General features: G+C 53.3%; 1 protein-coding gene across 2 annotated transcripts in view; it reads right to left on the reverse strand.

Moving 5' to 3' along the window:
• CRYBG2 (crystallin beta-gamma domain containing 2) overlaps positions 1 to 23617 on the reverse strand; it is a 31851-nt gene extending 8234 nt beyond the window's left edge. For both annotated transcript variants that reach the window (XM_030539381.1, XM_030539380.1), the window contains exons 1-10: positions 23269 to 23617; positions 22005 to 22092; positions 14830 to 16022; positions 5009 to 7421; positions 3568 to 3615; positions 3353 to 3471; positions 1757 to 1913; positions 1022 to 1161; positions 674 to 800; positions 189 to 224 (exon numbers count right to left, since the gene is read on the reverse strand). In XM_030539381.1, coding sequence (XP_030395241.1) covers positions 189 to 224; positions 674 to 800; positions 1022 to 1161; positions 1757 to 1913; positions 3353 to 3471; positions 3568 to 3615; positions 5009 to 7421; positions 14830 to 16022; positions 22005 to 22091 — 4320 coding nt within the window. In that variant the 5' untranslated portion in view covers position 22092; positions 23269 to 23617. The remainder of the gene's footprint in view (positions 1 to 188; positions 225 to 673; positions 801 to 1021; positions 1162 to 1756; positions 1914 to 3352; positions 3472 to 3567; positions 3616 to 5008; positions 7422 to 14829; positions 16023 to 22004; positions 22093 to 23268) is intronic.
• Positions 23618 to 23939: the final 322 nt, after the last annotated feature.

Consider the following 23939-nt stretch of genomic DNA (forward strand, 5'->3'; position numbering starts at 1 on the left):
ACAGCTGAGAGTGGGTTGTGAGCAGTCCCCTAGCCCATCTCTTGGAGTGTTCCCCAACAGCACCTCCCGGGGGGAGTGGCCGGTTCAGCAGCAGCTGTGAGCACTCTGGACACCCTTCCCTTTGGGAACTGACCCTTTCACCTGATCAGTTTTAGGGCCTGGGCTCAGCAAGTCCCTTCTTCTCTTACCTTGGGCTCTCCAGGTTTTTCTACAGCAGGGCAGCCCTGAAACAAGAGGAAACCAGAATGAGAATTGCCCAGCAGAGAGAGAGTGAAGCAGGGCACGGATTCAAGGCTAAGGCTAAGGGCTAATGAAGTAAAATCTGACTGATTTATAGTCTTGTCAGGAAGGAGGGGGCAGTGTGTGAGCTTCACTTGTCTTCTGGCCTGATGAGACACCTGCCCTGTGCAGCCCTTGGGATTCAGAGTGTTCCTGCTTCGTTCCAGTCACCACAGTGCACTGGCCATTTCACTAGGTCCCAGACACCTTTCTGAAAATGCAGCTCAGGACAAACGATCTCCATCAGGGGAGTTTCAAATTCCAACAGTGGTGGCCCTCCCTTATAAGATATACTTGATCCTGATACAAGGTTGTGTATCTTAGAAGGGACAGAGTGATTAGCTGGTAGCATCCCCCAATGGGAAGGTGGGAGGCTCCAGTGCAGAGCACTCACCAGTTTAATAGGATGCATAGAGCAGACGGAAGGGTCCTTCGCACCCCAGGCTTTTAAATTGGGATACCCGCCAGGCTCCAAAACATAGGGGTCGTCATCAAAGAAAGGTTTGGAGTAAATGAGCCACCTGGAGGACAGTGAGAAAACAATTACATACGGACAAGCCTTGGGCCTGATTCATTGCTCTCAGAACTCAGTGTGAATCTTTCTACTGACTGCAAAGGGCACTGGATCAGGCTCCTTCTCTGGTTTTCGTCTCCCCTGCAACTCCCCGGGTCGCACTGGGAAGCCGAAGCAGGAAGAGAGGAACCCCACCCAGATCCCAGCACCACAGTGCGCATGGCTTACAGGCCAGAGTGGACAATGATGGAAGAGGCCTTCAAGGGCTTGCCACGGACCCGGGTGTCTTCTGAGGAATCCGTGAACTTCACTTTTGTGCCTTCTCCATTCTCCTCAGTAAACAAACTGATCTCGGGGATCCGGTAATCCTGAAACAGCAGACAGCAGCCTGCTAGCCAGCAGGGACCAAAGTACCATTCATCTCTCCCCAAGCTTGTACTAAGAACCATCCCAGGGAAACCTACCCCGGCCTCCAATCAGGTGCCAGCTGCTTCACACTCTAATTTAGATCCCAAAGGACAAGCTAAGATCAACTTCCCTCACGGGCTTTTTCTCAGGTTGCGGAGCAGGAGTTTGACATTTTAGATTCTCCTTCAAATGGACCCGAAAGCCCTAGAGATTCCAAGAATCTGCCTTGTAAAAACAATCTACTGCTCCGTCCCTGACGTTATTCTTATTATTGGCGTCATTGTTGTCTATGTTGACCTCCTACAACGAACGCTTCCATGGACAACGATCTCATCATCACTCCACTCTATTGGCAGTGCCCCACTGCATAGCCCTCCCTCGCACTCTGCTCCCGCACCAGCTGCATGCAGGCCCTCCTGCTGGAAGACAGAGATGGGCTTGTGCCACAAATTTCCCCAACTTTACTGAACATCCCATTGCTTTGGAGGAGGTGAAGAGTTTTCTAAGAGGATCAAAGCCACCTGGAGACCAGCCTCGATGCAGTCCCGCACTTACCCTCACCACCCTCTTGAAGGAGCCGATGCGGAAGGGCGCGTTCTCAGGCGCCTCCCCGTCTTTCCCATAGGCTGTCCATGGATTGTTGATCTCCACATCCCCCTCGGCCAGCACACACTTCCGCCCGTGGAACCGCGGCTTCTCGTACATCACCCAGCTAGAGGGAGCAAAGCACACGGGAGGGGGGTCTTGCACTGAGAGCACTGCACGGTAACCCTGCTGCCTGCCAGCACAGCCTCTGACCCTGTGCCCATCTTGGGAGTCCAGCACCACTTGCCTGCCCACTGGGACCCTGATGGGGCAAAGGGAACCCTAGTGCTCATGTGGCGTCCCAGTGGTGTCAGTGGGACTCTGCGTAGGAGAAAGGGTCTTACCTATGAGAATGACTTTGCAGCATCAGGGCCTTGGACAGTAACCCAGGGTCAACACACAGCAGGGAGCAAACCAGGCGAATAACCAGGCAGCCCCAATTAAACAGTGAGCTGATAACCGAAAGACTGTTAAATTCCCAGCAGAATGGGGGAGCTGGGATAATAATCAGAGGGATGAGTGCAAGCCTAAGCTGAGCCAAATGAGGCACTGTTTAAACTCCCCGTCATGCGGTTCCCCGAGAGTGACCAGAGCCCTGGATTCAGTCTTTGGGAGGGCATGTTACCAGTGTGGCACTAGTTTCTAACCACCAAAATTAGGGCCCCGTCGTGTTAGGTGCTGGGCACGCCCTGCCCCAAGGAGCTCACAATCTAAATAGACCCAGCCATCAAAGGTAGGAGAAAGGAAGGATTATTATCCCTGCTGGTAAAACGAGGCACAGAGATTTCTTTCCCAAGATCTCACTGAGAACAGTGGCGGAGCCAGGAATGGACCCCTCATCTCCTGAGTCCCAGCTCAGTGCCTTAGCCTCCCCCTCCAGCTCTGGAGAGTTGCCCAAATGTGGGGATTTGGGTTCTTGTGCAAGCTGAGCTAGGCAGCTTCCTGCGGGTCACAGACTCATAGACTTTAAGGCTGGGGGCACCATCGGGATCATCCAGTCTGACCTGCACATGGCAGGCAACAGAACCTCCCCCACCCATTCCTGTAGTAGGTCCCTGGCCTCTGGTTGAGTTACTGAAGTCCTCAAACTTGATTCAAGTTGCTGAGAATCCACCAGTTACTCGAGTTCAAACCAGCAAGCGACCCATGGCCCACACTGCAGAGGAAAGCAAAAACCCCCAGGGGTCTCAGCCAATCTGATTTGGGAGAAAATTCCTTCCTGATCCCAAATACACCAACCAGTTAGATCCTGACCTGCCACCAGCCAGACACCTGGGAAAGAATTCTGTGTGGTAACTCAGAGCCCTCCCCATCTCTGGCCGTTGGAGATATTTGCTACTAGCAGTTGCAGATGAGTCATGTGCTATTGCAGGCAACATTATTGTACCATCCCCTCCATAAACTCATCAAGCTCAGCCTTAAAACCAGTTAGGTTTTTTGCCCCCGCTGCTCCTTTTTCGGTGCTATCACTCCCCCGGTAGCACTGCAGGGCTCTGTATCCTCCATCCTTAGCCCTTGTGTCTGCATGAGCTCATGCTAGAGCAAAGCAGCCAGTGGCACGCTTACCACCCTCGGACCACCTGGATGGAGATAGTGTGGGAGAGCTCCCAGGACGTAGCATCGGCGACGTCGCCCCAGATCTCCCTCTTCTGGCCCACAAAGCCCGACTCGGAGAACAGAATGATCTGGAGAGAAATGACACCACTGCTAACCTCACTTGCCTGCCCTTCCCCTGCGCATGGCTGATGGCCCCACCCCAGCCCTGCCTACAGCGTCAGTACCTTCCCAGGTCTCCCGTTGAGCTTCGGGGAGGGGTTCTTTGCCTCTTGCTGGAAAAAAAGAAAAGGAAAACTGAATAAGAAGTGGAAGGAAATGGCACTTGGAGAAGGCTCCCTTGGTCCCATCTCGTCCTCTCTGGTCTGCCCCAAGATTCCTTCCTTCCTAGGGTGACCAGATGTCCCAATTATATAGCGACGGTCCCGATTTTTGGAGCTTTTTCTTACATAGGCACCTACTACCCCCCACTCCCATCCCGATTTTTCACACTTGCTGTCTGGTCACTCTATTTCTTCCACACACCTGGCATCCCATCATCTCTGTTCATCAATTACCTCACCCACTTCTCTCTATCTATCCAGCCCCATCCTACACAGCCATCTCTCTAGCTGTCCTCAGACACCTCCAGCTGGCTAGCTCTGTCTCTCTTATCCATAGCTTTCTATCTATCCAACCCCACACACCTCTGTCTGCCTACCCCTTATACACAGCCTCTTATCTAAACAGCTCCATTCTCATCTATCTAGTCCTTACATATGCATTCCCTGTGCATAGCCATCTACCTACCTAATCCCAAACACACCCATCCATCCCTCATCCGATATAATCCAGCTCTACCATGCAATCATATCAGCTCATCTCTCACTCCCGCTGCTCAATGTCTCTCTCTGGGCCACTCCAGAGTCCGTTACTCACCTTACTCCACGAGCAGAAGGCAATGGAGCTACTCGTGGAGTAAGGCACTGCACAGTTTGAGGAAGGGGTGTCAGAATCGGCCCTTCTCTCCATCCCAGAGCAGCTCGTTCTCAGCTGGGTCGCCCTGTGTGGGGCATGATGCCAGCATCAATCCTGCCTACACCCGAGATCCTCATCCTGATGGGCGTCTGCACTCCCGCCTCCTATTCTCAACACTGCTCCGCATTCTCCCCAGGGCTCCAAAAGGGTGCAGGTCCCGGGGTCTGCCGGAGTGGAACTCCCTCACATCAGCTCCCCCCCAACCAACACTGCAAAGCTTTCGCCCCCCTTCAAAGGCCGACCTCACAACAATCACGAATATTACAATGGCCAGACCCTGCTGTCCTTACTCACAGGGGAGTTTTGCCTGAGTAAGGACTTCCCGAGTTGACCCATTATTGATGATGTTATTAGTACTGTTCATTACGATTATCAGCACTCTGCTTTGGGAATCCAGATCCCACCAGCACCATCAGTTTCCTTGTAACTTTTCCCCATCAGCTGTGGAACGCAAGCTGCAGGGTGAGAGCAGTGCAACGGGACCAAGGGAGTTTCTAGGACCTGGAACCCCTGGTGAGTTTTGATTCCCCTACCACCAGATGAGGTGCTCAGTGGTGTGGCATTATTGGGACTGGGGCGAGGACAAGCTGAGCCAGCTTCCTGCTCAGAGCTCTTGAGACTCACCCGACTGCATAGTGTGGATTTACTCACCCCAGCTGCAGGGTGCCCCAGCAACGGGGGAGGAGTATTTTTCTGCTCAGCCTCCACGAAGAGCAGAGGAATCTGGCCAGTGTTTTTGTCTGTGCCTGGTGCCTTCTGAGGGTCCAGAGAGAGGACTCTTGTCATCTCCTGGAGTCCAGCGGGGGAAGGCTCAGAGGTCAGCTGTTCGCAGGGTTTCAACTGTGGTCCATTGGGTGGCATCCAGCTCTGCCTGCTGGCATTTAGCAGAGCCGGGTCAATTGGCGTGGGTGAGCTCCTTCCTTCTCGCTCCTTCTCCAGAGCTTTGAGTGGGGGCGTCACAGAGGAGACGTACCGTCTGTAGAGGAGGCTGCTGTTCAAGCGGGAGTAGGGCTTGTCTTCTGTGGGGACTGCCTTCTGCTCCTGGAGCTCTTTCAGCAGGGAGGCGCCTTTGAGGATGTTAGCGTTGAAAAGGATGCTCTGATTCCTGGAAGCCTTCTCATCCCCTGGGGGCTGCCTCAACTTCCCCAGGAGAGACAGCGTCTTCTCTTCTATTTCAGCTGACATGTTTTCCCAGGGGTAAACTTTCCTGGGCTCCTCTTTGGCCTGTGGCTTCTCATCCTTACTGAGATACGGGTTCTCTATCTCCTCTTCCTCCTCCCCAGAGGGATCCACATTCTCCTGTTTCGGTCCATTCTCCTCCAGCTGCTTCCATTCCGTCCGACCAAAAAGCTCGCTGAGGGCCTCCGGGAAGGGAACCTGGGACTTGGGAGCGATGTGATACTCATCAATGGGTGGCAGGGTGGCGTATTTTCCACGCGAGGAACAGCGCGACAGCCGGGAGATCTTGGGAGGCTTTCGGATTTCGGAGGGCTCCATGTTGCGGAGGGTGTCCACCAAAAGTTCCATGTCCACAGACAGGTCGGGGTCCTCCTCTGTCATCTCCTGGTGACTCCCCGTTGGCTGGGCATGGCTCAAGGCTTCAGGGGAGGCCTTGGTCTCTTCGGATGAAACGTTTGGCTCTTGGGCAGATCCCTCAGAGTTCCGAGCTGGTTCATCCCCCTCTCCCCTGACCTTAGCCTGGGAGGCCAACAGCTGCACTCTAGAAGGCTCTGGATTGCCACTTTCGGCTTGGGTGCTATTTCCAGGTTCGCCAGCAGCCTTAGATGTGTTCTTTGTCCCGGGTGCAGCTAAAACAGCCCCCTCAGTGTTTGGCACGCTGCTTTCCATTTCTGACCCAGCTGTGGCTGTGCCACCCGGACCTGGCAGGCTGCATTCAGTTTCAGATCTGCTCACAGCAAAGGGACTGGTCTGCATCTGGGGCTCAGTTATGCTGGTGCTAAAGGCGCCCAGTATGCCCCTATCTCCTTGGGATTCACTCACATCAGTGCTGCCAGCTTGCATCATGCAGTTTTCTCCCGGCGATCCAGCTGCAGAGCTACTAGCAGCCTCACCAAGGGCCATCAGGCTTCCACCAGCACATTGCCAGCAGCTTTCGCTTGGGGATCCAGGGACAGACGTGCCGCTCCCTCGTGTGAATTCGCTTACACTGGTGCTCTCAACGGTAGGCACAATGACTTCTCTTCCGGATCTAAACCCAACAGTGCTTCCGGCTTTGAGCATGAGGATTTCTCTTTCGGATCTAAATACAGTCGTGCTGCCAGCATTTGGGAAGTGCCATTGCCTTTGGGAACTGGTCACAGGAGTGATGCCAAAAGCACTGGGCCCGTGGCTTTCTCTTGGGGAACAAATGGGCGTATTGGTGCCAACCGCACTGGGTGTGTGGCTTTCTCTTGGGGACCCAGTGGGTGTAGTGGTGCTACGAGCACTGGGCGTGTGGCTTTCTCTTGGGGACCCAGTGGGTGTAGTGGTGCTACGAGCACTGGGCTTGTGGCTTTCTCTTGGGGACCCAGTGGGTATGGCGGTGCTGGCAACGCGGGACAGGTGGCCATCCCTCTGGGATTCAGTGACCGTAGTGCTATCAGCAGCCTGCTTTCCCCTTTCTGTCGGCCTCGTCTCCTTTTGAACCGGCGAATAGATCTGTGAGAACACGGGAGTGTGTTCAGAGAAATCCTTCTGCGGGCCGGGAGATCGGGAGCAGCTGCTGTCTGTTGGAGAAGGCAAGTCTACAGATTCCCTGCCTATTGTCCCCTTTTCCCAGGCCTCCAGCAGCATCGCCACCCGGGAGGAGCTGGCAGCAGCCTCTAACCTCCGCGACAGCAGAGAGACCTTGCGGATGCAGGGCTTGGCCTCTTCCTCGGGCTGATCAGCAGGCGCTTTCTTCCAGCTGAACCAGGTGCTCTGAGTCGACTTTCCCGGCTTGGGGTGATGGGCGCAGGCGCTACCACCGACCTTCTTCATCTCGTCTAGCCCCGTCCCAGCGTCACAGGCTCTCTCTGACTGGGCCTCCTCACCCTCTCTGCACAGCCCGAAGGAGCTGGGGGCGCTGCAGGGGGAGGAGAGAAGAGACACAAGAAGCTGTCAGTGCTCTGGCAAGGCCCAGAGCTGTCTGCTTTGGCTCTGTTCTCGCTCGCCAGCACTGAGAGCCCATCATACACCCACACTGAGCAGCCGCCATCTTGTAGAAGTCACAACCCGAACCGAGTTCCTCCCCCTTTAATTAACTAACCTCAGATCAGCCCCACCCCGGAATTACGGACCACTCCAGTCACAGCCTTTTTTCCATGCCCTGGATTTTCTACCCGGCTTGTCCTTGTGACTCAACATTTTCTGGGGAGTCCTGATAGGAGGTGGTTACAGCGCAAGGCAGGCTTGGCTTAATAGTTGGCGTCACACAGAAACTGCTCCAGAGGGCATGGGCCCATACGTATAGAGGTAATTGCAGCTGCCCACTGCCCCTGGGTCTCAGGGATGGATCGCACCCCAGAATCTGGGTCATAGGCCTGTTATGCAGTGAGAGTTTGTACATCAGGCTGGGCCTCAATGGAAATCAGGTGGAGCCCATTACACGTCGCTGCCTCCCACTGGAGGAGCAGCTGCCCTAGGAGCCAGCCAAACATCAGAGCAGTCGTTGTGTTCCAGAACCAAGGTGCTGAGCGACACCTGTAAAAAACAGCTGGAAAACGTTCAACCTGCGTTTCCTGTGGGAGGGTGGAACAGAGCCAGCCCGGCCTGCCCTACCTGGCAGAGCAAAGTGCCCATAATTTTCAGGGTGAGTCACCTGGGTGTCTGGGCCAAGCCAAGCCAGCGACTGTGCAAACAAAGGAGTCAGAAACCAACCAGCCAGGATACTCCCCTCCCTCTGAGGAAGCAGGAGTGGAGTGGCCTTTCCTCTGTTCTCTTACCTCCCCTGGGAAAGGGCTGGCTCGCTGCGAGTTCCAGCTGTAGATTCCTCTAGAAGAAGGGAAGCGTTTTTATGAATATTGGGACAAACTCAGCGTTTACTCATGCCAAACGCCTGAGGAAGTAAACGGATGTGTCCCTGTGTTAGTACTTCTTGGCAGCAGAGGGATCACCAGACGGGAGGGCCATCTAGCCCTTGGGCCTGTCTCTGACAGTGGTGGCACCAGATGTTTTGGAGACAGGTGTAGGAAGAACCCCACAGTAACACACACACATTCTGTCCGATCCTGTTCTGTAATACTTAGAGATTGGTGTAAGCCCAAAACATTGCTGTCATTTACTAGGATGCAGGATAGTCATATAAATGCCAGTCCCACATTGAATCTTGCTAAGCTCTTGGCCCTGTTAAGTCCATGGCTCTTTATGGACATGCAGGAAGAGTGAACGACAGGATTAGACGTTCTCCCACCTGCCCACTGCAGAGATAATGTCCTCCGAGCTAAGCGCTGTCTTCTGATGGGGAGACTCTGTTATTACGGAGTGTGGCGTCCCCAGAATAGTTTTATTATGCTCCTCAGTTTACAAATAAGCAGCTGACAAGGCATCACAATCAGGCACCTCCTGCATGACTGAGCCAGAAGCATTTAACATCCTTGGCTTCTCATAGTGTTTCTCCATAATGAGTTTGTTCAATGTCGCTGGGTCAGACTGGGGGTCGGAGCTATCCTGCGCCTTCCTTGGTTGTACAGGAATGGGGCCAATGGATCCGGGGGCAGAGGCAGGAAAAGGGGATGCCGCCCAAAAGAAATCTCTGAATCAGGAGGGCCAGCAGGAGGCTGGCCCTTCAGACCCCCTGCCACAAGAGGAGAGCACTACCCTGAAGTCAACGGGCTATGGGGCTGAGGCCCTGTCTACACAGGAATTTCAGCCAGTGCTGACCCCTTGTGCAGACACAATTTTCCCTGGTGCAGTTTTCCCCGGGGTAAGACAAGGTCCAGATTCAGGCTCCCCCATTCTTGAAGGCATTTGGTTCTGAGTGTTTGAGTCCACCCTGTATTGACTGGTCCTCCTGTGCCTACCACCCTCTGTGCTCCACCTAATCACAGCCAGCATCCTGGCACCACTTCTTTGGGGTGGGCTTCCCATGCCATACTGCCTTTGCCTGAGCACCCAGACTGGTCCCTCTCTCTCTCTATCTACATCCCTCCGTGCATTCCTCCTCTCTCAGCCCTTTCCCCAAAGCAGCAGCCAGGGAGACTTCGATTACACTGCGAGAATCAAAGGGACAGAGGGTAGAATCCTACCTCGGGTGCAGTCTGCCATGCTGCCCCCGCCCCTCCATGCCAAGGATGAACCCCCGAAGCCCTGGAGGCTATTCAACTCCTTTTCTCATTCCGATCGCTCTCCAGAAGTCCCACTCCCTTCATGTGATGGGTGGAATTTTCAGAGCTGCCTAAACGCTTTCGGAGCACAGGTCCCCTCCTACGTTAATAACAAGGGAAACGTCATGTCTCACCTTGGGAAAGACAAGGTGCCCTTTTTAGTGTAACCTGCCTCCCACCTTGCCTAACATCATCCTGACCTGCCTCACGGCTCATCATAATTAACCTAGATTGCAAGCAGCTCGGGGCAGGGACCGTACAGCAAAGTCCTACTTTCTGAGAATCAGTATGTGCCTGTCCCTGCCCCGCTTCGGACAGCCACCCCTCCTCCTCATTAGGATCTCTGACTCTGTGGCTCTCTGATCAGCTGTGGTTTACTTCCCTTTGGTTCACTCTCTAGGCAGGTTTCCTTTTCATATTCACCCCTCGCTAAGGCCCCACAGTTGCGCTGATTTAACTAAGTCGCTTTAGGAACTGATGCCGTCAAATCAGTGCAGCCCTTTGAAATTGGTCGAAGAGGCCCTGATATCGATTTAGTTTAAGTCAGTACGGCCTTGTCTACACATACAAATGGTCCTGCTTTAGCAACACTGGGATTGTTAAAGAGGTACAACTGCCTTCTAGACTGGACAGTTATACTGAAATAAAGGGGCTTACACTGGTATAACTAGGACAATTATATCAGTAAAAATTCATCCCCGTAACCATACAAAACCTGTCTGTAGAGCAGGCCTAAGCAATCAATTTAAGTTAAATTGATATGGGAGTCTGATTTTCCCTAGCTAATCAGGTTCCACAAATGAACATCAGTTTCTAAACTGATTCAATTTTGTTTGTAAAAATTAATAATGAAACCCTAGCTCTCATCTAGCACTTTTCATCTGTAGATATCAAAGCACTTGGCAAAGGAGGTCAGTGTCACTATCCTCATTTTACAGATGAGGAAACTGAGGCACAGGGCAGCAAAGTGACTTGCCCTAGGTCACGCGAGTCAGTTGGTGGCAGAGTGCCATTCCAGTGCTCTGTCCAGAAGGTCATACTAACATGTAGCACCTCCCCCGGCCTCCTCTTTCAGAGGGGGTAATTTGTATAGGTGCAAGTCCAGCATTCAGACAGACACGTACCGGAGTGTGGGCAGGAGTCAGAAGCCCGAGCGCTTGAACCAGCTGCTGCAATTAGGCTTTTAATAAAGATTCTTACAATCTGAATACTGATGTTACAGTAACCTGGCCACAGTCAGTTTGGGTGACCCCATAACCATGCAGCCCCTGCATGCTGGCAGGTGACTTCAAGGTGTTCCTTCCCCGCTCTAAGCAAACACTGCTTTTGCCTGAGCTCTTTAACTCTTTGGACGGCTTTTCAACCCAGAACAACCCTTGTCTGCCCCGCTGCCTCAGCAGCAAGCTACAGACAAGCTCAGTTCCCTGCCTCAGATTTCCAAAAGATCTCAGGCCCAGATTGCCACCCACAAGCTGCAGCTGAGCCTGACATCATCAGATTCTTTGGGCCCTGGCCAATCAGGGTCCAGACCAGACTAAGGCATGAGGGTGGGGTTAATCTCCTCAGAGCAATGGCCAGAAGCCATGTGTCCAGTAGAGCAGTGGCCTTCGACCACGTCACCCATCAGGTGCTGCTAACTGTGTCTAAGATATCTAGATGGCCCCTATTCTTCTAAGCACCTCACAATCTTTAATGTGTTTATCCTCACTTGCCCCTGTGAAGCAGGGCAGTGCTATTATCCCCAATGTACAGATGGGGAACTGAGGCACACAGAGGCTCAGTGACTTGCCCAGAGTCACACAGGAAGACTGTGGCTGAGAACTGACCACTGGTTTCTCAAGCCCTACATTAGTGCCTTAACCACTAGACCATCCTTCCACTTCTGAAGATTCCAGTACGGGACCCAGCAGGTCTGGACAGTATCAATTTAAACCAGTTCCATTCACTCCTGTCAACAGGGACCCAAAGTGTGGCACCACCCAGTTGTCCCATCTCACGGGGACTCTCAGATCTGGAGTTCTGCAGCATTTGTTTAGCGACTGTGGGAAACTGCTTGGGGCAATCGCGAGGCAGCGTGGGCTACAGAGCCATCACTGTGCTGATGGCGCTCCGATCGCCATCTGGCCCCAGACGGAGCTCTCTCTGCTCGCCCAGTGTCTGGCAGAGATGGGTGCCTGGAGGCGAGCATCAATCAGATAAGATGGAGCCAATGCTGGCTGGCAAAGGAAGCACTGAGCGGCTGGTTAAGCCTGTGACCACTCCCTCAGCTGCAGACATCTTCCCGTCTATTGCTGAGGTGGCTCCCAATCTTTGGGGTTTGGCAGGTGCCTGCCACAGCTCCTAAATTCCCAAATTGCTTCAGTGGCCAGAGACATTTTCTTTCCCCCACAGCTGGTCAAGGGCTGACACATTCCTTCCTTTGGGATGCAGGCCTCATCGTGGTCCCCTTCAGAACGGACCACCAGCTCTACCTCAAAGGCCACCTGGAAGCTTTGGCTACTGCAGAAAACGTCTGGCGACCTGCCGAGCAAAACGAGCTGGCGAGAGCGCGTCACAGCGGCGCGCCACTTCCCGGTGAAAGTGAAGGTGCTGGTTACAAGGCCCATAATGACACAAAACCAAGTTACCTGAGAAACTGACTCTCCCCCCTGACTCACCCCACCATCGGAAAGCTCGAGCTGTCTGTCCCAGGAAGGAGTCACAGGCTGGGAATTCTCAGCAGCTGCCTCTGGCTTCTGGAATTCATTCCTGCCAGAAAAATGGCTCATCTCGGACCTGGTGACATTTAGCAGAGGTTGAGAGGTGCAGCTTTGTGTCCAGCCCTCCTGCTGACTGATCACAAAGAACCCTGGTAGGTGAGGTAATAGCTTATATTGGACCAACTGAGAGCCCTGGCATTTCACCAACTGACTTAGTTTCTCCAGGTCTGTCCTTTAAAGCTGCAGTACCATGAGATGCATTTACTGACCTCCTTCGTAAAGGGCTTTGAGATTCACTGCTGAAAAGTGCCACGTACGAACTAGGTACTGAAGTCTTTAAACCACGATTTGAGGACTTTGTTAAGTTGGTCAGAGGTTTGTTACAGGAGTGGGTGGGTGAGGTTCTGTGGCCTGCGTTGTGCAGGAGGTCAGACTATGACCATGATGGTCATAGAATCATAGAATCATAGAATATCAGCGTTGGAAGGGACCTCAGGAGGTATCTAATCCAACCCCCTGCTCAAAGCAGGACCAATTCCAACTAAATCATCCCAGCTAGGGCTTTGTCAAGCCTGACCTTAAAAACCTCCAAGGAAGGAGATTCCACCACCTCCCTAGGTAACCCATTCCAGTGCTTCACCACCCTCCTAGTGAAAAAGTTTTTCCTAATATCCAACCTTAACCTCCCCCACTGCAACTTGAGACCATTGCTCCTTGTTCTGTCATGTGCTACCACTGAGAACAGTTTAGATCCATCCACTTTGGAATCCCCTTTCAGCTAGTTGAAGTCCCTTCCAGCCTTAAAGGAATATTGCTATTATTGTTATGATTCCCAATGTGGATAGTTAAATGCTCCTAATCCAAACTGTGTAAAGGCCCCCGAAATACTGGGCACCCTAGAGACACACACAGGGGCGCTGGGGTACAGCAGCGCCCTTTGGCTTGAAGTGGTTTCCATCATACACAGGGTTTGCAGTTTTGGTCAGTGGTTCTCAGTACTCCCACTATAAAAACTGTTCCAAAGCCACTGGACACACACAACAATAAATTGCAACTTCAGCCGTGCCAATCAGCATCAGCTGAAATGGAGGCTTTGTGATGCCGACACTCGAACCTTAGGAACTAGACGGAGACCTGCAGACTCATGTCACCCCGGCCACTGGACAGGCATCAGATGGTAACAAGTTCTAGCCACCACTTACTAGGGCTGGCTTTGAACTGGTGACCTCGAGGAAGAGCCCCAGCTTCTCTTCTGCCTGTTTCTGCTCAGCTGACATTTCATGATGTCGTTGTCTACATTTGGGGGCTTCCCCTGGCCTGAACCCCAATAGTCCATTGATGGAGCCATATTTTCAACAACAGCAAACTCCTGGGACTACCTTGCTCCTACAAAATACACATCTGGATGCACAAAGACTGAGCTGCCCAGGTAACACCACCAGACATCTGGACACGCAGTGATGGGCTGGCTGCCCAGCGGGGCCTAATGGAAATCTGGTCTGCAGCCAGCGCTCCGTGGTCTCTAGGGGACAAAAAAGGGTCATGATCCGTGCTGCCTGGAAGGACTTGGGCCAGAGGATTTGCTGCCAGAGAGACTGGGTTAAGAATTCGGGCAAGGCAGGTTCATTTCAATAACTGGCTCTGATTATTCCCCCGCCTCCTGCTTGGCAGAGGTGCTGTCTGGCTGATTCCATCTCAGGCACAAAGTCACTACAATATTTAAAATAGCCTGAATCAACTAAAATGAGACTCAGAATAAAACCCTCCTGCAGCATGACCCAGACTGCCTCCAATACTCCAGGCTGTTAAAAGCATTTGGGGTGAACAGGCTTTCAACAGGAAAGCCCTGCTTCCGAAAGGAGCATGTATGGGACAGGCGGGTACATCAGCTGAAAGGGGGTTGGATACACGGGTTGAAATGTAGCCGGTTTTTGGTTTTTTTTATGTGATCCAGGTTGTTTCTTTATGCCTCTGGCAGGTGGAATTCTGCTCCCCGGTCCCAGGAGTAAATCCAGAGTAACTCCACTGCTATCAGTGCATTCACTCTGCTTTGACACCCATAGAACTGGGAGCTGAATCCGGCCTTGCAATTTTAGAGCTGAGCCCCCTGATCCAACACCCACCCCACCAGGATTTATACAAGCCCAGAACTTGGGGGGCCCCTTTCACTGGTTTAATAAATGAGTGGCTTGGTTCTCAGAAGGGCTGAGTTCCCATCCCCCTCCATGACATCAGCGGGCACAGGGGCCCTCTGCGAATCTGGCCAGAGGTTCCTCTTCTTGGGTCCCTTCCCAGCTGGTCAGGGCCAATGAATCAGGCAGAGGGAGAGAGAGCTCAGGTGCCAGGGAGGCTGGATGGATACAGCTCCCAGTGTGGCTCCGGTCTCTGCTGAGACATGCCTCCCTCCCCAGTTCTTGCCAACGGGCCTGCGCTGGCCCAGGTTCCTTTCAAAACCTGTTTCCTCACGTACCTGCTGGCCGGGGCTCCTGCCGCGCGGACGGCTCTCCCTTTCACTACCGAGAGATCCCTGCAGTGGGACAGGCTCTGTTCCTGCCAGTCCCGTCTCTGCCTGGGGCTGGGCACTGATCCTTGCAGCGGTGTCACCAGGCACCCTGTGACTGGGTGGACCTGCCCGGTCACCCCAGCAGTACCCTCCCTTTGCAGCATGAAGTTTTGGAATTCCTTGCGTGCTGCCAGCTGGGGAGCCGGTCTGGCTGGTTCCCCATGACATTGCTCATCCATTTTCTGCAACTCAGCAACCTCCTGAGAAACTCCTGCTTCCCCAGCTGGCTTCGCGGCTCCGTGGGAACCCAGTCCATTCCCACATACCCTAGGCAGATCCTCTGCTCTGCTCTTCGCAGCCTCTTCCTGCTCCTTGGTCAGAGTGATCATTACCTTGTAGCAGATCTTCACAGGTCTCTTGGCAGGGGCGGGTTCAACCCCCTGGATAGTCTCCAGAGGCCGTTCTGGGCTTTCTCTGCCTATTGCAGGTTCCTCCATCCTGCTGATCTGATTATAGGAAGGACTGGCAAACGGACAGGTCTCCGGTTCAGAGATAGATTCCCTATGGCCATGGCTCACATGGTCTGGCTGTCCCACTGCCTTAGGGCGGAAGGTCCCTGAGTCTAAATACTCTTGGAAAAGGCTTTCAGCCCATTCTGTCAGAGGCTCTGGGGCTCTGCTGGGTTCCTCCTGGGAGGCTGGATGCTTGTAGTCTTCCCCCTGCATCTTGGGGCTGGCAGGGATGTCCAGGGAGGTGCTGCCAATAGAGACAGATTCTCCCCAGGAGCTCCCATCTTCTTTGTCCAGCAGAGAGCCAAAGGATGTGAAGATTTCCACCTGGCTGGGTGTGGCTGGCTTCAAATTCCCCGTGTCCATGGGCCAAGCAGATGGCTTTGGAGTCTTCTGCTCTCCGGCCAGGTTCCCAGCAGAGCACAAGTCAAGCCGGCCCGCCATATCCAAATCACTGCCAACCGCAGGTCTCTGTAGCCGTGCAAAAGGCCAGGACTGGCCCAGTGAGCTCCCCAGATGACCCGTACCACCAGCGCCAGTGCCTGAGAGCTCCAGCTGGCTGCTTTGCAGCCTCCGCCAGGGCAGGGTCCCAAACGTCCGCAGGAGGCCGTTCCTCCAGAGGTCAGACTCTGAGTAGCTGAGAGCTTGCAGCTGTGGGGGGAAAGAGAGGGAATCATGAGCGCGTGCACGGGCAGGAGGCAGTGGAGGCTGATAAGCAGCCACTAGAGCTCTCCATCCCCACACAGCAGCACATCGGTGCTGGCTAGCAGGAGCACCAGCGAGAGCCCCTGCCCTGAGCGCCATGACTCACGAGGGCAGGATCCTGCACACGACTGGCCTAGAGGCTGGAATTCTGTCCCCCTCCCACCCCCTAATGCTTGGGTTCACCTGGGCTCTCCTGGTTCTAGAATTGATTCACGTCCCTGCCGCTAGGTTAGATCGGAGAAATATGGGAAACTATCGGCCGGACAGGGGCAGCACGGGCAGCCTCGCCCGGCCCTGCCTGTGCAACTCAGCACTGACCCAGACAGGCCTGCCCCGTCTCCACAGTTCATTCAACCCTTAGCCTCCGCTGAGTCTGCAACACAAGATCTAGTTGTGATGTAGCTTTTTCACAGAGCACTGGACTCGCCCCCTATCCTTCCCCGTTTGCTTCACACCAGTGGGGATGACATCTGGTTTCTGGCTGACTTGAAACTGGCAATTGAGAAAAGATTGAGAACCCAGAACCCATCTCCTGAGCCACCCGCTCCCTGATAACTGCATTTCCACAGTGCCTGGGGCTCGCCAGCTCCCGCCTGTGGGTCTTGGAAATGGCAGAGATGCTTAATGACTTCTTTGTTTCGGTCTTCACTGAGAAGTCTGAAGGAATGTCTAGTATAGTGAATGCTTACAGGAAGAGGGTAGGTTTAGAAGATAAAATAAAAAAAGAGCAAGTAAAAAATCACTTAGAAAAGTTAGATGCCTGAAAGTCACCAGGGCCTGATGAAATGCATCCTAGAATATTCAAGGAGTTAATAGAGGAGGTATCTGAGCCTCTAGCTATTATCTTTGGGAAATCATGGGAGACGGGGGAGATTCCAGAAGACTGGAAGGGGGCAAATATAGTGCCCATCTATAAAAAGGGAAATAAAAACAACCCAGGAAACTACAGACCAGTTAGTTTAACTTCTGTGCCAGGGAAGATAATGGAGCAAGTAATTAAAGAAATCATCTGCAAACACTTGGAAGGTGGTAAGGTGATAGGGAATAGCCAGCATGGATTTGTAAAGAACAAATCATGTCAAACTAATCTGATAGCATTCTTTGATAGGATAACGAGCCTTGTGGATAAGGGAGAAGCGGTGGATGTGATATACCTAGACTTTAGTAAGGCATTTGATACGGTCTCGCATGATATTCTTATAGATAAACTAGGAAAGTACAATTTAGATGGGGTTACTATAAGGTGGGTGCATAACTGGCTAGATAACCATACTCAGAGAGTAGTTATTAATGGCTCCCAATCCTGCTGGAAAGGTATAACAAGTGGGGTTCCGCAGGGGTATGTTTTGGGACCGGCTCTGTTCAATATCTTCATCAACGATTTAGATGTTGGCATAGAAAGTACGCTTATTAAGTTTGCAGACGATACCAAACTGGGAGGGATTGCAACTGCTTTGGAGGACAGGGTCAAAATTCAAAATGATCTGGACAAATTGGAGAAATGGTCTGAGGTAAACAGGATGAAGTTCAATAAAGATAAATGCAAAGTGCTCCACTTAGGAAGGAACAATCAGTTTCATACATACAGAATGGGAAGAGACTGTCTAGGAAGGAGTATGGCAGAAAGAGATCTAGGGGTCATAGTGGACCACAAGCTTAATATGAGTCAACAGTGTGATACTGTTGCAAAAAAAGCAAACGTGATTCTGGGATGCATTAACAGCTGTGTTGTAAACAAGACACGAGAAGTCACTCTTCCGCTTTACTCTGCGCTGGTTAGGCCTCAACTGGAGTATTGTGTCCAGTTCTGGGCACCGCATTTCAAGAAAGATGTGGAGAAATTGGAAAGGGTCCAGAGAAGAGCAACAAGAATGATTAAAGGTCTTGAGAACATGACCTATGAAGGAAGGCTGAAGGAACTGGGTTTGTTTAGTTTGGAAAAGAGAAGACTGAGAGGGGACATGATAGCAGTTTTCAGGTATCTAAAAGGGTGTCATCAGGAGGAGGGAGAAAACTTGTTCACCTTAGCTTCTAAGGATAGAACAAGAAGCAATGGACTTAAACTGCAGCAAGGGAGATTTAGGTTGGACATTAGGAAAAAGTTCCTAACTGTCAGAGTAGTTAAACACTGGAATAGATTCCCTAGGGAAGTTGTGGAATCTCCATCTCTGGAGATATTTAAGAGTAGGTTAGATAAATGTCTTTTAGGGATGGTCTAGACAGTATTTGGTCCTGCCATGAGAGCAGAGGACTGGACTCGATGACCTCTCGAGGTCTCTTCCAGTCCTAGAGTCTATGAGTCTTCTTCAACTGTGCATCGTGATCCCTATGCAGACAGCTCCCACATGGGGATCTCTGTTAACAGGGGCAGGTGGGCAGACCTGGATCTCAGCCAGATTCTCCGGCTGGTGAAGGAGGGAAGTGGAAAGTGTGAGCCCAGGAAAGAGCTGGTCTAGCAGTGGCAGGATCAGAGTGTCCTTTACCCTGCTCCCGCAGCATCAAGGCAACACCAAGAAATGAACGAGGACTCAGGCCCGGTAGGGGAGGGGATCCAGGAGGCTGGCCAGTGCCCGTCACTTTGTCTCTGACTGGCAGTTTCACGCAGCTGCCCTGGGAACGGCAGCGTCCATGCAGATCAGCGGTGCCACGTCATCGCAGCAAGAGGAGGGAGGGCCTGGTTCCAGGGACACAAGAGAAAGCCCTTCTCCCAATTGCTGGGGGAGTGGAGGAGACCCCAAGCGCTAGGTGCTCCTGTCACTCAATAAGGCCTGTCCCCATCCCATGGGTTAGGTCTGGGACTCCATGTCCCTGGGCTATGGGAGCTCCTAGTCACTTCAACTCTTGTGGAAAGTCCTAACCTCTGACTCAGCAACTTAGGCGCTGGTCCCTGCGTCACTGGATCAGGTCCAAGTCGCTGTGTCGCTGGATTATAGTAAATCCTGCTCACCAGAGGAGATCCCAGTCCCTGTGCCAATGCGGGAAGCCTGGGCTTCTGATCCAGCAGATAGGAGGTAACTCCTGTGTCCTTGTCTCTGGGGACGTTCTGGCTGGCAGCAGCAGGGATCTGACATGTAGCAGCAGAGTGACCACCAGCCTTACATAATCCCCATTGGCCCCTACACCATACCAAGCAGCTAGTGGTTCGACTTGCCCCAGCTGAGCCAGGCGTTCCTCTGGGGCAAGGCGCTGGCTTCCGAGCAAACAGCCAGAGGGGCTCCACCCTCAGGAGTCACTGGTGCAGCAGAAAGGAGCTAAACTAAGCTATTAGACACAGGCTAGCAGAGCACAGGTGTTCCACAGACACCTGGGGAGATTAGATCCACCACCTTCACACATTCCCTCACCCACCCAATGGGCAGCTTCCAACGAGAACTGCGCTCATACTGGAGGTGACTCACGTGGCCCAGAGCAGGGACACGGGGGGCAGGTTTCTCTCTTTTAATAGACACTGTGTTGTTTTCTGTCCTGTAACTTTCCTAGGCATTCACTGAGCTGATGGGCTGGAGCCAGGCTCCGCGCAAGCTCCCTGCCAACGCCCCTCAGCCCTGATGAACGGGCCGGCGTAGCAGTATCTCTGCTGAAGTCTGAGGATCCCTGCACCATCCCTGAGCAAATTCTTCTCTGGAGTTGCAGACCCCTGCTCTGATGGAATGCAGGGAGCAGAGGAGGGACATGCAGGAACCCCAGAGCAGGTGTGTTTCTAGCAGAGGCCTCAGGATGTTTGCCATGGAAACAGGCCAGATTGTGGATATAATCAATGACTGCCATAGAGTGTTGCTTACTCTCATGATTTTATCACAAAGCTTGTGACATTTGGTGGTGTTCTTAAAGCCCCAGCTCCTTGAGTCAGGTGATCACATGAGATTCTCCACTTCCATTAAAACAAAAGTAAGTTCCTAGTCCTTATGACTGCTGAGAAAAGCCCTTAAGCACGGACAGAGGGCCCATAAAAAGAACCCATCATTTATTGGTTTTTTAAAATCTCATGAGAGTTTAAGCCCATCTCATGATTCTGGGAGGCTGACGTACAACTTTTGGACACTTGCGATTAGCAATACTGGCTCCACTCTCTGGCTGTGCTCCATACCAGCTGCAGTTACCAAACTACTTCCAGTTCAGATCTTCCCCTGATGGTATCTGCTCACTTGCTTGCATTGGAATCACAAACACACACAGAAGGAACATCATGGTGAGGGGGTTGCGAGCCCCATTCAATGATGGGAAAAATCCCTTCTTCTTACAGCAAAGCACAGCCTATCATAGAATATCAGGGTTGGAAGGGACCTCAGGAGGTATCTAGTCCAACCCCCTGCTCAAAGCAGGACCAACTCCCAACTAAATCATCCCAGCCAAGGCTTTGTCAAGCCTGACCTTAAAAGCCTCTAAGGAAGGAGATTCCACCTCCCTAGGGAACCCATCCCAGTGCTCAGTTCCTGCCGCAGGGCCAGGCTAGGTGTCTTGCAGATATTATTCACCATGATGAATGGACAGACAGGTGAGACACAGGGAAACACAGACACACAGAGCTGGAGAAAATATACAGATGTGCATATGCTTTCCCCAGTTAGGAGAGCTCCTCCCTCCCCAAAGCTGTCCCAGCTCAATGGCTTTCAGTGGGGTTTAGTGATGGGTCCATGTGTTTCCCCCCAGACCTCCCTGTTTATGGCTTTCAAATGCCAGCAGGGTCAAAGCGTGGACATAATTACATGGGAAACAGGAAATCCCAAGGCACTGCTCTTACTGTCATGTAGCACTCCTGAGCTCCCAGGAGAGGGCACCCACACCCCACGGGAAATGGCCCTCGGCCTGCTGCTTCTGCAGATGTCAGTGAGATCAGCAGGAAGGAAGAAAGGCCCCAAGAGCAAAGATACCGTGAATCCCAAGGGGGTCTGGTAACCAGAGTAAGGGACGGGTGGGGAGCCAGGACTGCTGGGTTCTGTTCCTGATTCTCCCCTGCCTTGCGCCTTGTGTCACCAATGTGCTCCTGTGCAGAGCGAATGTTAGACACAACCCGGTAACAATAGTGTAAATGATACCACGCGACTTGGGAGAATCTGGCCCCCAGGGTCGCTGACCCTGGTAAGACATTTCCCTTCCCCGTGCCTTAGTTTCCCCATCTGTCACCAGGGAAATGAGACTGTCCCACCTCCATGGGGACGGGCTGGGGCATCACTCATTAACGTTTGTGATGCGCTTTGAGAGCCTGGAGCATCTGTCTCTCTTGAAGTGCAAAACATCATTCATCAGTGATGCCCCATGCACACATGCCTCACTGCACTGACCCTCGCCTGCGGAAAGCAGCCAGACAAGCCTCTGGGATATTCCCCTCCCTGGATGGAGGAGGCCTCTGATGGGAGAGGCACAGAAGGATGCAGTTCTGAAAGCAGGGTCTCGCCTCCTGGGGATTTCAAGCAGTATTATCCCCATTTACAGGTGGGGAAACTGAGGCACACAATGATTCAGCAACTTGTCCAAAGTCCCAGAGCAGGTGAGTGGCAGAGCCAGGAAAAGAACCCAAGTCCCTGGATCCCCTCTTTAATCACTAGACCACACAGCTGGAGAACCTGTCTCCTTAAACCTCACATGTGCCGGGGTGGCCGGCCCCAACAGCAGGGCCAGCCTCAGACACATTCAGTGGAGCAGACTGGCCATGGCCTTGCGGTCTGAGAGGTCCGGTGCCCTGGGTCCCTGCTGCCAGTAGCACAAAGGGCCGAGCGACCCCATGGTTATGAGTTGGAGAATCGGGCAGGCCTCTGGGTATCAGTTACCAAAGGAAGGAGAGTGCTACAGCAACTGAGCCGCCGGCTCAGCTCAGGGGATGCTCACAGGCCCCTCCGGAGCTCCATCTGCCCAGGAGCTGAGCAAGCCCACACGCCCCAGGCCAGACACAGGTCCTTTCCACAGCCATTCACACCAGAGAGGCCTCACCTTCGAAGATGCCTTCTGGGGCCCGCTGGGATGGGGGGGCTCCTCGCTGCATCTTCCCCCAGCTGAGATCTTGTCCTCCTCAGCCATCCTAGAGTGAAGTGCAAAGTCCATGGGAGACATTTGTGCTAGTGACAGGCCCAGAGCCCGATCTGCCAGATCTTGGGGAAAGCTCTGAATCCAAACTGCCTGGCTCAGACCCCTCTCCAGATGGAAAGAGGGGACTACCCGGGCTTTTCTGTTGTCTCCCAACGATCTCAGCCCATCATGAGAAGAACCATCTCAGAAGTCAGAACCCTCCAGTCTATGAGCACAGGCTCCCGTGATGCTATCTTGAGGGACTTTGCCTCCCAGTTCCCCATCCCATAGCGTATGGGATGCGGAATGCACCTTGTTTGGACTGGGTGTACTAGGGTAGGGAGTTGGCCTTGTGAATCTACAGCCCATTCTGAAGGGTACAGGCCAGACACCTTGACTTTGAGGTTCACATGGACAGAACACCATCGATTCAAGCTATGTACAGACCAGATACTGCAAACACAGATCATGCTGACTGTAAGGTATATATGGACCAGGCAGTGGGACTGTGTCCCTTGTGTATGGACCAGATACCCCGACTGTGAGATGCACGTGGACAGGGTGTATTGACTGCCGGGTGTGTGTATTGACTGGATGGGCACTGAATAGATTCTGAAACCACCAGGTTGTATATGGTCTGGACTTGGTGACTACAAGCTTGGACCCTAGCAGGCCAGAGAGCGACCCGTTCACACAAAGGAGACACAGGCAAGAATTCAGGCCCCTTCCTCAAGGGCGCCAGCCTAGGGGCTGCTCCTGCTTCCTTAGGGGCCGGGACTGAAAGACAGACCCAGATCCTAGTCTCCTGTCGAGCCTCCCCAGGCTGACTCGGCAGCGGGCCTGCTTCCTGAAAGGGCTCCTGTAAACACACCAAGAGCAAAGGAGACACAAGCTGTATAGCCACCACTCAGGACATCTCTGGGTGAGGAGGGTGCGAGGGGCATAAACATTCACAGCCGAACACACAACATGCCCCAGCGCGCACACACGTAAACACACACCTGTGTGCGTTACAATCACAACATGCACATGGACAAACGTGCCCACCAGATGCAACAGGCCTTATTAGGCACAGCAAAAACACACCTCTCCAGGCATGCCTGTCACAGTCACTCACATGCATGCACAAACCCACCCGTTGCACTGATGGGCAACCCCCCCCCCAAATGCCCACCTCCGGGGGTCTCACCTCTGCAAAGACCCCTGCAACTTGCTCCTCTTCTCTTTCCTCCTGCCCTTCCCTTTCCCATCCTGGTGGGCTGCAGCTCCTGGGGCGCTGGGGCCATCCCTGATGCCCTCCTTCCGCTGCAGCTCCGTCAGGCTGATCTCACTTCTGGAGAAAAGCCAGGCGAGTCGCCTCCTGATGCCCCCTTTCTTGGCTCTGGGGGGGGTCCCACTGTGGGGAGCCTGCCTGGTCTTCAGCCCTGAGAGACATTAGCAACCGGAGGGCTAGAGGCCAGTGGAGGGCCCCCCACTCACCCAGCTGCCAGGGACAGACAAGCCTTCCCTCGCTCCTTTCTTAGCCAGGAGCCTGTCGGCGTCCGACCCACCTGGGAGAATCCGTGTGTGTGTGCTGGGGAGGGAGCGGGGAGTAACACCTGCTGCGGCAGTGCTGACAGATCCTGCCGTGCCCAGCTCGGCCCCGGGAGGACTGTGGGGCCCAGGCAGAGGGCCTGTTTCCCAGGGTTGTTACCTGGCATTGGCAATTCGAGCCCGGTCACATGAGCATGACCGCAGCCTGGAGACAGGTGTGCAACGTAACCGCCCAGGGAAAGCAGGAAAGCTTCCAGCCAAGGCCTCGGACGGGGGGGCGGGGGGGGGGGCAGGAGGGTGCCAGGTGTGGGGCTGGAATTTGAGACT

The sequence above is a fragment of the Gopherus evgoodei genome, chromosome 20 (assembly GCF_007399415.2).
Source record: "Gopherus evgoodei ecotype Sinaloan lineage chromosome 20, rGopEvg1_v1.p, whole genome shotgun sequence".
Lineage (NCBI taxonomy): Eukaryota > Metazoa > Chordata > Testudines > Testudinidae > Gopherus > Gopherus evgoodei.